At 37.0% G+C, this 14,887-nt stretch overlaps 1 protein-coding gene across 6 annotated transcripts in view; it reads right to left on the bottom strand.

Annotated features, from left to right (window-relative positions):
* The window catches only part of SMURF2 (SMAD specific E3 ubiquitin protein ligase 2), a 121,608-nt gene that overhangs the window by 36,358 nt on the left and 70,363 nt on the right, over window positions 1–14,887 (bottom strand). For 3 of the 6 annotated variants that reach the window (XM_057714415.1, XM_057714416.1, XM_057714418.1), the window contains 3 exons: window positions 8,923–9,031; window positions 2,631–2,764; window positions 5–70 (listed from right to left, as the gene is read on the bottom strand). In XM_057714415.1, the coding sequence (XP_057570398.1) occupies window positions 5–70; window positions 2,631–2,764; window positions 8,923–9,031 (309 nt within the window). Of the gene's footprint in view, window positions 1–4; window positions 71–2,630; window positions 2,765–3,245; window positions 3,360–8,922; window positions 9,032–14,887 lie in introns of all 6 variants that reach the window. The other 3 variants (XM_057714420.1, XM_057714419.1, XM_057714417.1) reach the window with 2 other exon arrangements.

Here is a 14,887-nt window from a genome sequence, read left to right as displayed (position 1 = left end):
TTACCTACTATCTGTCCTCTAACTGTATCATTGTCATTTGGCCCAAGTTTGCATAGATCCAACCTCTGATCTATTTCAAATCAACAACAACAAAAGGCAAAAAAAAATTGGTATCAGAGATTCTAACATCTACAGAGTGACAGCAAATTTCTAAAATCCACTGGAAATCAGACCAATCATTTAAAGAATTAATCAAGTTTTAATGATGAAACAAATGATTAAAATTCTCTAACTGCATACACAGTATTAGTATAAATGTCTCGACAAAAGTTTTGACAAATTCAGATTTCAAAAACCATAAGACACCGGTACCAACATGCAGTTATTTTCTCTCCAAAGATTTCAGAACATTTCAGTCTAAGTCTTAAGCTTGCCACTTAATAGTTTTGTTCTTAAAACAATTAATCCCCAAGTCTTGATTTTCTCATGTATAACTATAGTACTTACCTCATATTAAGGATTAAATCAGACAGTTATGTAAAACTCTTAGCACAGTACCTGGCATATAAGTGCCCAATAAATGTTAGTTGTTGTCACTGTTATTTTTTATCTAACCATTTCAAACAACTGCCACCCCCCCCCCACCCCAAACACACACAAAGTAACTATTAGTAAGAAGTCAAGTATACACTAACATAAGGGTTTGAGTCAGTTCTGGTACTAACTCATTTAGAAGCAACTCACTTCTTCTCTCATACCTCATCTATAAAACAGATATAACACTGGCCTGGCCAGTTACAGTAAGGAACAATGTCACCCACTGCATGTTGGTTTTACTTTGATTACAGCACTTATAACTGAATTCTTTTTATAGCTGTATGCCATCTGTCTACTTAAATCATGAATTGACAAAAGGAAGAGACCATATCTTAGTCTTTATATTCTCCACTCCAACCTGATAGAATTATATCAGGTGCTTGATAAATTAAATACTACTACACATCAAAAAGGTCATATAAATTACTGCAATGAAACATTCACAAGCAGCAGAAAGAAAAATCTGTGCCCCACCTGGCTATCTAGCCAAAAATAGACATTTTTCCCTTTACAAAATAAATGGAAACTACTAAGACAGCTATACAGTGGACTTGTGCAGAGCAATATCTCTTCTGTTCAGTCCTCCTAATGTGCCTTTTTCACCTTTATATTACCAGGGTTTCGAACAGTACTTGACACTTTAAAAGTTCAATAAATGTTGGCTAAACTGAACCAGAAATAAGGTCATACATGTGACCTATAAGTTTTCAGTCTGCCTGCTGCACTGGATTAGAATAAAACAGTTCTCCTGTTTTTTTGTTTGTTTGTTTTGACTGTAACACACGGCGGCATGCGGAATCTTGGTTCTGTGACCAGGGGATCGAACCTGCTCGGCCTGCATTGGAAGGCAGAGTCTTAACCACTACATCGCAGGGGAAGTTCCAAAAATGGTTCACTTTTTATATGCTAGACCTTTTCCAATCCCAGCATCTTCTACCTCCTATCAGTCACCCTGTCAACCCAAAAATATAAGAAATTCTCAGGTGCCTTTAAATTCCCCTCAAAACTTATAGCTCAATTTTCTCCTTTTTAATTTTTAACAGTAACATTTTTATTAACTGGGCTGTGGTTATCACACTACATTAAAAGGGATCATCTTTAATATATCTAACACTCAAAGCTAAATTCAAACTATTTTTATTTATTAATTTCCTTAGCTAGATTCTACGTGAATTTCTGCTTAGAATAGGCATCTGGGCTAAAATCCCATGACAACAGCTAGCAATATTTTTTATATTTTATAAAAATGAATTCTATAGAAAAAAAATTTCTATTAAAGAAGATATTTCCATCTATGTCCCAATGGAAATACTTCCAAAAAGATGCTGTCATCTGGTTACATGAAACACACATAAGTCAACTTGTCAATTCAATACAGAAATTGTTTCTAATGTCTTAATCTTGGTCTAATTTTCTAAATGACCAGTTTGGTGAAAAATTAAGCTACAGTTAAGTAGTTAATACAGCTGTCTTACACTCAATGTCTTACCTCTAATTTTTCAGAGTAGTTTTACGCATCATTCTTATTCACTGATAATCTCCCTTTAACTGATACTAAACACTCCAACCACCTAAATAAAACCCACTTTATCTCACGAATCCACCTAAACCAGAGATGAGTGCCTAGAAGCAAAAAAAGACATGTACACTTTGATGTCTTTCTTTTTGCTTTTTTTTTTTTTTTTTTTTGGCCATGCCACACTGCTCAGCTTGTGGGATCTTAGTTCCCCAGCCAGGGACTGAACCCCTGCCCTAGCAGTGAGAGCATGGAGTCCTAACCACTGGACCACCAGGGAACTCCCTCCTTTTACTCTTCTGGATAGCAATCATTTCTTAGCACTTAAAAATTCACTGGATACTAGGTATCAGCTCTGACCCACTTCTAGGTTTCACATATTTAAAATGTTTCATTCTTCTAAAAAAGTTAACAAAATAAATTTAGATCAGGAATTTTCACCAATGTTTCAAACATACTCAGGAAGTTTTTGGGCCCTTGCCTCCCCAGTCAAAAAATACATATATATTAAAAAAAAATACATATATATATTTAAATATGTATATTTAAGTTTTTAAAAGCACTAGTATCTACTCACAGCCAGTGTCTTTGAGGCGGTTGATGGCATTGGAAAGAAGACGGACACAACCAAGAAACCCAGCACCTTGTTTTTTATGGATCTTCTTGTGATTCCATACACTGATCGTAACTGAATCAGACTTTCCAATATACCTAAGAAAGAACCAAAACGACTGCATGAGTAACTTGGCAATTATGAGTAGTTACTATAAAACTTTTATTTTCATAGTCTAAAGTCACAAATGTTTGAGTATGGCTAGGTCACGCAAAATATGTTTGAATTCAATCTATCCATAGGACTGAATTTAAATGTTTTAAAAAATTTCAAAAGTAAAATCTAAAAAGAATTTTTAATATATATGCCTTATCATACCTGCCACTCTCAGGCTGAGCAACAATTTCTGTTAGCAAAAACAACAACAACAACAAAAGAAAAACAACCTATTTTAGTAGCTAGTGTCGAATAACCCTATGGAACTTTACAATTCTTTCTTTCCAAAGAACAAAAATCTTAGAACTTTTATCACAGTCACATTTTGAGTACATTTCAGTGGCATGACCTATTACCTCAGCGAATACTCAGTTTATTCTCAAGGGGCATTGTCAAGGCTGACAGACCAAAAATCTGACATACCTGTTATGTTTTAAAATGCTGTAGAACAAGAGCTGATTGTAACGCTTTTCCCCTGCTTCTTTCCTATATGCAGGCCTTGAGCGAGCAGGACTCTTCCAGATTTCACTTCACTGCCTGCAGACAAGCAGAGCAGGGAAAAGCGTTACTATACTTGTCTGTGCATATACCTGTAAGTATGGAGAAGCTCTACCACAGCCAATTGTTAAACATGGTGTCATCCCATGAGAGAATATAATAAATAACATAATTATATCAGTAAACCTTAAATTTCAATGACTCTAAGAGGTCAAATTTTTGGTCCAGCAACCTTGACCTTAAAGTGTCATTCAATAAAGCAGTAATATCAGAAAAATTCACCTGGTATATAAAAAAAAGCCTAGACCACTTAAGTAAGGACTAAAACTTAAATGAGTAACATGAAAGGCACACTTGAGGCCCTGGATCCAGCTGTGTTAAACCATGTCTACCCTCCCAGACTTTGAGTTATGCAAGCTAATACTGTTTTTTAATTTAATTTTTATTTTATATTGGAGTATGGATGATTTACAATATTGTGTTAGTTTCAGGTGTACAGCAAAGTGATTCAGTTATACATATATCCATTATTTTTCAGATTCTTTTCCCATATAGGTTATTGCAGAATATTGAGTAGAGTTCCCTGTGCTATACAGTAGGTCCTTGTTGATGATTTTTATATACATCATAGTAGTGTGTATCTATTTAATTATGTAAGCTAATACTTTTCAAAAATTAAGCCAATTTGAATTTCATTTTTGTTGCTTGCAAATGAAAAAAATCTGGACTAAAGTATCATTCAGTATGCATGTATCAATTTTCAAATAGATCTAAACAGATCTAACTTGGCAAGTATATACTTGCATGATATGTAAAAATTTTAGAATCATAATCAAGTATTAACAAGCTAAAGTACCCCAAACCAAACATTAAAAAAAAAAAAAATCACACTAAATCAGCTTCCCAACTGATAAGCCTGATATGCAGGTATGCTAAAATATTGGTTCCCTGAGGCCTTAGAGCTGCCTACCCACCACTAGCTTAAGCATCCTGTTGGGAGGCTGGATGTCAAAACCCAGAGAGACCTTGGGAACAACAACTGAAAATAGAGGAGCTTCTGTCAGCCTGTATCCTTGAATGACTGTGTGACAGTGTCTCGCTTCCCTGCCAAATGGACTTCATATACAAAATACACTTCTACTGTATTAAACCACTGAAAATTTGGGGTTGTCTATTTTACCAGTTAGCCTACTCTAACCAACACAAGGGACATATCATAAAGGGCCTTGTCGGGCACAGGATGAACTCTGGCTTCTACTCTAAGCAAGACAGGAAGCCAATGGGGGATGTGGAAGAGGAGAGTAACCAGATTTGAAATACATTTTGACAGAATCATTCTAGCTGCTGTGTTGAGAAAGACTGTAGCAACAGCAAAGCTAGAAAAGCAAGGACTCTAAGGTGGAGGTCCACAGGAAAACCACAGCCTGTGAGCCAAATCCAGCAAAGCACAGGGTTTAGTACAATTTCACTTTTTTTCCAAGGATAAAAAAAAATTTTTTTAAGTTTGAAGGGCAAATTAAAAATGCTTAGAATGTCTACAACTCTCCATTTGCATTACCACTTTCCTAACATAAAGTTATCATTTTCTATTTGATGGCCTCCTTCATAATGCTGGAACTAGTTTCTTTGCCATTCTTGGCTCCCTCTAAGCCATTCTTCACATTACAGCCAAAGTATCCATTCTTGGATATAAATCTGATAATAGCATTTCCCCACTTAAAACACTTTCATTGCTCCCCACTGCTTTTAAGAGAGTATTCAAACTTATTATTAGACTTTCAAGGACCTTCGTGAACTGGCTACTACTTGCCTCTCACTGCTGGTCTTTCAACACACTCCCCTTACCTTACACATGAACTTACCAATGCTGCCTCTCTGAACTGTTTTCAGAATCATGTTGTCTTTCGCCTCTGGGTATTCACACAGACAGCTTTTGCTTACAGCCATCCCCACCTTTTCCTTACTCAACTTAATTCCTACTGAAGGTCTAAGCCTAAATGCCACTTTTTCTAGGAAGCTCTCCTCAACTCCTAAATATGTGTCAAGAAGTTCTATATATTTCCAAAGCACCCTATACTTCCTCATATTCTCATCACATTGTTTATACTTTCCTATTGCTTGTCTTTATTCACCATGTGGCTGTAAGCTTGGAGGACTATGTCTTGTTCACTGTTGTAGTTGGGTCGCCAGCTGAATTTAGATCTGACTGAAGCTGAAAGAAATGGCATTAAAGAATCTGATTAAGGGAATTCCCTGGTGGTCCAGTGGTTAGCACTCTGCGCTTCCACTGCAGGGGACACAGGTTCCATCCCTGGTCAGGGAACTAAGATCCTACAAGCAGCACAGCATGGCCAAAAAAAAAAAAAGAAAAAAGAATCTGATTTAAGAACTCAAAAGCTAGTCAGCTACATAGATAGTAGGTAAAGTCAAGTGGAACATCTGGAAGAAAAGCTGAGGCTTATGAGTGAAACAAGAGTGACTGTGAAGCTTAAAAGGCTAAAAACGTGGAAAGTCAGGATATCGGGACAATTAACATGTTTATAACATGAGAGATGCTGACAAAATGGGAAAATTTTAGAGCACATATGATAATTGAATTTGGAACCTGAAGAAAACTGAAACCTAAGCCTGCAGAGAGCAACAGACCCCCTGAAACAAGACTATTACTGCCACCAAACCCTGAAATGTTCCCAAATGGTAGGCGCAATATACTCTGATGGTAATGATGAGGCTGAAACAGAAGGATTAGTGAAAGTGTTTAAAAGGAATGGAAAGTGTAAATCAACTACACCTCAATTTAAAAACTAAAATAAATAAAATAAAAGGAATGGAAACACCTCCTAAATTTCTTCCCCAACCCAGTTCACCTTCGACCCTGGCAAAAGACCACAGGTTCATTCTCTGAAAAGTGTCTCAGAGACACTAGGCACAGCTGAGGGAGGAGGTGAAATTCTATAATACGAACAGGGTATTAAGAAGAGGTTAATCTAGTGAATGGAGAGACCTCCAAGCATCCTTACACCGTTCAGATCCAAGAACACTAGCATCCAAGAATACAGACCCCAGGAAGGAGAAGGGAGAATTCTGGGCAATGAAAACGTCACAGTTACTCCTGATTACCCTACCAAGCAGACTAGTTCTACCCATGAGTAGAGAGTTTCCAATCAACTTTGAAGTGCCTCCCCTTAAATATAAAAAGACAGGAAACCAAACCAAACTAACAGAAAAAGAAAGGAAACCTGAGGAAAGAGAGGCAATAAAACAGAAAAAAAAAAAAAAACAATTATAATACTTCTCTCATCAGAAAAGATATTGCATACAGAAAAGAGTAAGTTATGAAAAAGGAACAGTCAGAAAGGAAAATGATATTGGAAATTCAAAATCTGAGAGCAGAAATTACAATAAATAGGAATGATGGAAAAACAAAGTTGGGAAAACAGCCCAAATGATTCATTGTAGTTTTCTTTTACTAAAACAAAAATTTTTATTATAACATTTTTTTTAAACTAGGATAAAATAAGAGAAAAGAAAGATAGGACAACTAAATGATGATCAATTCAGGAGGAATAACATCCAAATAAAAGAAGTTTCAGAAAAGGAAAAACAGAAAAAAATACAATGAAGGAGAGGAAATTATCTATAGATGATTAAATAAATACAAACGTTTCCCATAACTAAAGAGTTTAAGTACCCAGATTAAAGTCACAGTAAGTATCTAAATATCTAGCACTGTATTTCAGATACACCAAGTCCATCGTTAACAAATTTAACATCAGGCATAAAGAGAATATCCCGAAATCTTCCAGTGGAAAACATCATGAAGGACCAAAATCAGGATGCCGTCACTCTAACCTTGCACTATTCAAAACAGTAGCCACCAGGCATACGTGTCTACTGAGTACTTGACATGTAGCTTGTAGTCCAAATTGAGATACCCTGTTACTGCAAGACAAACCCCTGATTTCAAAGACTTTGTTTTTGGAGGGAGAGAGAGAGAGAGAGAGAGAGAGAGAGAGAGTGAGTGAGTGAGTGAGTGAGTGAGTGAGTGAGTGTGTGTGTGTGTGTGTGTGTGTGTGTGTGTGTGTGTGTGTTTTAAGGCCTCGTCTCACAGCATGCAGAACCTTAGCTCTCCGACCAGGGATCAAATCCATACCCCCTGCAGTGGAAGCAAGGAGTCCTAACCATTGGACCGCCAGGGAAGTCCCCCAAAGACTTCGTTTAAAATAAATAAATAAATAAATAAATAAACAAAAAACAAACAACTTGATTGTTTTATATTGATATCATGCTGAAATGAAGATATTTTAGATAAAACATATTATTAAGCTTAATTTCATTGCTTTCCTTTTACTTTTTTTAATGCAGCTACTAGAAAATTTAAAATTACAGATAAGCTCCCATTTGGGGCTCACGTCATATTTCTATTCAGCAGTGCTGATCTAGAAGACCTAGAAGACAGTGGAGCAATGTATTCAAAATCTGAAGGGAAAGGGATGCCTCACCTAGAAGTATATACTCAGACAAACTATCAATCAAGTAAGCAGACAAAATATATTTTCAGACAAAATCTCAAAGAAATTTTCCCCATCTTTGCACTCTTTCTCAAGTTAACAATGGAAGACATAGTTCACCAAAACAGGGAAGTAAACAGAAAAATAGGAAGTCACTGGACTCAGAAGACAGAAAGGAAATTCCCAACATAATGATAAAGGCAAGTTCCAGGACAACAGTGAGGAAGGTCTTAGAGAACCACCAGTCCAGACTGAAGCAAAAGAATAGAGGCTCTAGGAGCCAAGAAGAAAACAAAGCCAATGGACTATCTCATGCGGTGAACATAAGCAGAGGAGACATTCAGTACTGTAGGAGAGTTTGTGAATTTCTTAGTGAGATAGATGGAAAACCAAACAAATGGCAAAGTGAGACAGTTATTTAAAACTTCATGAAAACAAAAGTTGTCAAGAAAGAAAATGTAATCATTGCACACCATGTGACTCAGTTATGAATATTTATATGATCATAATAGCATAAACACAGAACAATGATTTAACCAAAAAGGTTTAAATAACAATACAGGATGACTGGGAGAAGGAAAGGGACATGTGGATGTTGTAGGAATGGGATGAGAGATATCAGCTGTAAAAGGTAAATCATCATCTGTGGTAGAAAATTTAAAAATAATACCTAATATGAAATAAATACATATTTATATTAAATGGTATAAATAAGCATGACATCTAGAGGCATAAGAAAATTCTAGAACAAACAGCCCAAGTTACAGAAAACAGTTACCTTGAGAACTGGAATCAGGAATAAGAATGGGACAGTGAATTGCATTTTCCCATTAAAAGACCTACAGTTATCATCTGCCTTTTTAAAACTGTACATATGCTACTATGATTAAAATAAAATTTAGAAGAAACCATCTATACAAGAAACAGAAAGAATGCCTATGAGTGTACTCCAATTATGATTTCTAATTCTATACTTACAACTGACCTAATTACACCACATAAACTCAGATCACATTGAGTGATTCTTTTCAAAGACTATATCAAATAATATTGATTCTATGTTTCATTTCAAATAAGTGGTTTAAACCTACAGGTCATAATGCTGATTCCATTTTGGATCGAGTGTATTCTTCACAGTATCTGTAGAATGGCACTGCCCAGATCCATCAACCACCACCTTAGCAAACGGATCAGGAAGCCCTGTGGGAAAAAAGGGGGGGATTCTTTTTTAATTAAAGAATATATTGACACAGAAGATGAATTATATAAAGATTAATATTTGCTACAAAACAAAAGATCATTACATTCTTCATAAAAAGTTTAACACTAAACTAGAAATGAAAAGTGGTCCATTTTAAAATTAAGATTAAAGTTAGTTCTACATTAAATGTCAAAAACTACATTTTTTCTTGCTCCTGTCTCAAAACACTCTCAGTTTAAACTACCAAAGTCTAGAGATTACCTTCTAACGTAGAAGTTATCATAGACCTTTACCAGCCCTTGATCCCAGAAAGGTGAAAGCTTAAAACATCCCCGACTCTCTCAGAGCTTTCCCAAGATCTCCCCTAGTATCTCAATTAAAGAAAGAGCTTATTAAAATTTTCACAGAGGAACACAGGCTACAGAGAAACCAAAGTAGCCAAAAGTTTTACTAAATAACTACCATGAGTGATGAGAAACTGGAACAAAAAATTTTATACCCTGCCTTAAAAGAGCTTACTATCTGAGAAAATTAAAGCATCATACATTAAAAACAAAAAAACAAACAAAAAACCCTGAGAATAAACAAGCTTTTGACCATACTGAATACAAAGAAAACACTTACAATACTATGTCAGGCACTCTTCTAAATGCTTTACATATATTAAATCTCTTAATCCTCAAAATTACCCTATGGCATAAATGCTACTATTATCTTTATTTTATTGATGAGGAAACTGAGGCACAAAGGGGTTAATTAACTAGCCTGAGGTCACACAGTAGTAAGTGGTAGAGCCAGGGTCTAAAGTTTAGATAGTTCTTGATTTAATGTTCTTAACCACTATGCTGTATCACACCTCTCATTTACTATGTGAGTAAATGAGAGGTGTGATACAGCTCAGAAAAGGAGAACAATTTCAGTTTGAACAACAGAGAAAGGCTCAACCCCCCACCCCCACCCCACCATAAACACACACACCTTTTTGAGGGGATGGGACTCATCTGGGCTTTAAAGGACAAACAGGAGGAGCGCCAAGGAAGGTATAACAATATTTGAAGGGCCTTGCGGAGTCTAATCAAAGCATTTGTGCTAAGGTGTAAAAAGTAAACACTGTTGGAGAGATGAGACAGATCCAGTAAGAAAGGCCTAAAAGTCAGAAAATAAAGGCTTGGATGACTGAGGCAGAGCACAGGGAGCCAGTTCAGGTTTTTGAACATGGCTGTAAATGCACTTTCATATTTGTCACTAGTGGTATTCAGAGAAGGAAAGATTAAAGGTACAGAGAAGCTGTTGTAAGCTTCATACAGTAGGATGAAGAACAGTAAGATGAGGAGAATTTTAAAAGTCAGGGGAAGAAGGCAGAACTAAATAAAATGTTAGAGACCAAAACAACAATTTAGATGTTAGACATACTGGGATAATGGAGATTTCCTAGGGACAGCTGAAAATACTAAAACAAAAGGTTGGCAAAGTGTTGATAATTGCACAAACTTTGAACCTTGGTATCTAATTAAATATCTGATTTTTTTTAAGTCAAGATACTAATCTCCCAAAATTCAAGGCCAGACAGAAATCACCCTGCCAGTTCCCCAATCCTATGACTCTGTGATTTCTCAACTTCAAATAAGTAAGAGAAGACTAATATTTAAGAGTATTAAATATTCAAGAAAAAACTTGGCAAGTTAGGGTATCAACCTATTTAACTATACTGTTCTTGAAGTTCAGCGATATTCATATTAGTAATTCAATAATACCTAATCATTTGTGTCTAATGGAAGAATACATTCCCCTGTACCTTAAATAACATTAAGTATTTTTTTCGTAGGAGGAATCCATTTTATTTTGTTCTTTTGATTCTACCATCTAAACAAACATATAAATATATGTCTGTAAGCAAAAACAAACAAAAATCACATTTCTAGCTTTCCCTTTAGATGGTGCTTGACCAGTTAAAGAATTAGGACTGAGAAAAACAACTTTCCCCACCTAGAAGTCACTAGGTATGGCTTCCAGATCCTTATTTAAGTATGAAAGTCTGAGTTCCGAAGGAAGAATCAAGATGGCGGAGTAGGAGGATGTGTGCTCACTCCCTCTTGCAAGAGCACCGGAATTACAACTAACTGCTGGACAACCATTGACAGAAAGACACCGGAACTCACCAAAAGAAACCACCCCACATCCAGAGACAAAGGAGAAGCCGCAATGAGATGGTAGGAGGGGCGCAACCACGTTAAAATCAAATCCCATAAATGCTGGGTGGGTGACTCACAAGCTGGAGAACAGTTATACCACAGAAGTCCTGAGGGTTCTGAGCCCCACATCAGGATTCCTAACCTGGGGGTCCAGCAACTGGAGGAGGAATCCCCAGAGAATCAGACTTTGAAAGCCAGCAGGATTTGACTGCAGGACCTCCACAGGACTGGGGGAAACAGAGACTCCACTCTTGGAGCGCACACAAAAAAGTGTGCTCACCAGGACCCAGGGGAAGGAGCAGTGACGCCATAGGAGACTGAACCAGACCTACCTGCTGGTGTTGGAGGGTTGCCTGCAGAGGTGGGGGGCAGCTGTGGCTCACCGAGGAGACAGGGGCACTGGCAGCAGGGGTTCTGAGAAGTGATCATCCGCGTGAGCCTTTCCAGAGTCCACCATTAGCTCCACTAAAGAGCCGGTAAGCTCCAGGGCTGGGTCGCCTCAGGCCAAACGACCACCAGGGTGGGAACACAGCCCCACCCATTGGCAGACAAGCAGATTAAAGTGTCACTGAGCTCCACCCACCAACCCACCAAATCAGATTAAAGTTTTACTGAGCTCCGCCCACCCAGCCCAACCCACCATCAGCCCCTCCCATCAGGAAGCACCTACGAGCCTCCTAGACAGCTTCCTCCACAAGAGGGCAGACAGCAGAATCAAGCAGTATCAGCAGTATTTCATCTTGTGGAACTGAAAAACACAGCCACAGAAAGACAGAGAAAATGAAAAGGCAAAAGACTTTGTACCAGATGAAGGGACAAGATAAAATGCCAGAAAAACAACTAAATGAAGAGGAGTTAGGCACTCTTCCGGAAAAAGAATTCAGAATAATGATGGTGAAGATGATTCAGGACTTTGGAAAAAGACTGGATGCAAAGATTGAAAAGTTGCAAGAAAAGTTTACCAAAGACCTAGAAGAATTAAAGAACAAACAGACATATGCAACACAATAATGGAAATGAAAAATACACTAGAAGGAACCAATAGCAGATTAACTGAGGCACAAGGGCGAATAAGTGACCTGGAAGACAGAATGGTGATAATCAACTGATTCAGAAAAGAATAAAGAATGAGAAGAACTGAAGAAAGCCTAAGAGACCTCTGGGACAATGTTAAACGCACCAACATTCGCATTATAGGGGTCCCAGAAGGAGAAGAGAGAGAGAAAGCACCCGAGAAAATACTGGAAGAGATTATAGTTGAAAACTTCCCTAACGTGGGAAAGAAAATAGCTACCCAAGTCCAGGAAGCACAGAGAATCCCAGGCAGGAGAAACCCAAGGAGAAACACGCCAAGACGGATAGCAGTCAAACTGACAAAAATTAAAGACAGAGAAAAGTTATTAAAAGCAACAAGGGAAAAATGACAAATAATATACAAGGGAACTCCCATCAGGTTAACAGCTGATTTCTCAGCAGAAACTCTGCAAGCCAGAAGGGAGTGGCATGATATATTTAAAGTGATGACAGGGAAGAACCTACAACCAAAAATACTCTACCCAGCAAGGATCTCATTCAGATTCAATGGAGAAATCAAAAGCTTTACAGACAAGCAACAGCTAAGAGAATTCAGCACCACCAAACCAGCCCTACAACAAATGCTAAAGGAACTTCTCTAAGCGGAAAACATAAGAGAGAAAAGGACCTACAGAAACAACAACAAAACAATGAAGAAAATGGTAATAGGAACATACATATCGATAATTACCTTGAATGTAAATGGACTAAATGCACCAACCAAAAGACAAAGACTGGCTGAACGGATACAAAAACAAGACCCATATATATGCTGTCTACAAGAGACCCACTTCAGACCTAGGGACACATACAGACGGAAAGTGAGGGGATGGAAAAAGATATTCCATGCAAATGAAAATCAAAAGAAAGCTGGAGTAGCAATACTCATATCAGATAAAATAGACTTTAAAATAAAAAATGTTACAAGAGACAAGAAAGGACACTACATAAAGATCAAGGGATCAATCCAAGATGAGATAACAATTATAAATATATATGCACCCAATATAGGAGCACCTCAATACATAAGGCAAATGCTAACAACTATGAAAGAGGAAACTGACAGTAACACAATCATAGTGGGGGACTTTAACACCCCACTTACACCAATGGACAGATCATCCACACAGAAAATTCATAAGGAAACACAAGCTTTAAATGACACAGTAAATCAGCTGGATTTAATAGATACCTATAGGACATTACATCCAAAAACAGAAGATTACACATTCCTCTCAAGTGCACACGGAACATTCTCCAGGACAGATCACATTTTGGGTCATAACTCAAGCCTTGGTAAATTCAAGAAAACTGAAATTGTATCAAGTATCTTTTCTGACCACAACGCTATGAGATTAGAAATCAATTACAGGAAAAAAACTGTAAAAAAACACAAACACATGGAGGTTAAACAATATGCTACTAAATAACCAACAGATCACTGAAGAAATCAAAGAGGAAATCAAAAAATACCTAGAGACAAATGACAATGAAAACACAATGATCCAAAACCTATGGGATGCAGCAAAGGCAGTTCTAAGAGGGAAGTTTATAGCGATACAATCCTACCTCAAGAAACAAGAAAAACCCCAAATAAACAATCTAACCTTACACCTAAAGAAACTAGAGAAAGAAGAGCAAAAAAAAACCCAAAGTTAGTAGACAGAGAGAAATCATAAAGATCAGAGCAGAAATAAATGAAATAGAGACAAAGAAAACAATAGCAAAAATCAATAAAACTAAAAGCTGGTTCTTTGAGAAGATAAATAAAATTGATAAACCTCTAGCAAGACTCATCAAGAAAAAGAGGGAGAGGACTCAAATCAATAAAATTAGAAATGAAACAGAAGTTTCACCACAGAAATAAAAAGCACCAGAAGAGATTACTACAAGCAACTATATGCCAATAAAATGGACAACCTGGATGAAATGGACAGATTCTTAGAAAGGTATAACCTTCCAAGACTGAATCAGGAAGACACAGAAAATATGAACAGACCAATCACAAGTAATGAAATTGAAACTGTGATGAAAAATCTCCCAACAAATAAAAGTCCAGGACCAGATGGCTTCACAGGTGAATTTTATCAAACATTTAGAGAAGAGCTAACACCCATCCTTCTCAAACTCTTCCAAAACATTGCAGAGGAAGGAACACTCCCAAACTCATTTTATGAAGCCACTATCACCCTGATACCAAAACCAGACAAAGATACTACAAATAAAGAGAACTACAGACCAATATCACTGATGAATTTAGATGCAAAAATCCTCAACAAAATACTAGCCAACAGAATCCAACAACACATTAAAAGGATCATACACCATGATCAAGTGGGGTTTATCCTTGGAATGCAAGGATTCTTCAATATACGCAAATCAATCAATATGATACACCATATTAACAAACTGAAGGATAAAAACCACATGATCATCTCAATAGATGCAGAAAAAGCTTTTGACAAAATCAACACCCATTTATGATAAAAACTCTCCAGAAGGTGGGCATCGAGGGAACCTACCTCAACATAATAAAGGCCACATATGACAAACCCACAGCAAACAGCTTTCTCAATGGTGAAAAACTGC

This window comes from Hippopotamus amphibius, chromosome 17, assembly GCF_030028045.1.
Source record: "Hippopotamus amphibius kiboko isolate mHipAmp2 chromosome 17, mHipAmp2.hap2, whole genome shotgun sequence".
Classification (NCBI taxonomy): domain Eukaryota; kingdom Metazoa; phylum Chordata; class Mammalia; order Artiodactyla; family Hippopotamidae; genus Hippopotamus; species Hippopotamus amphibius.
Note: the sequence above shows the minus strand (reverse complement) of the source record. Positions and strands in the feature narration are given on the sequence as shown.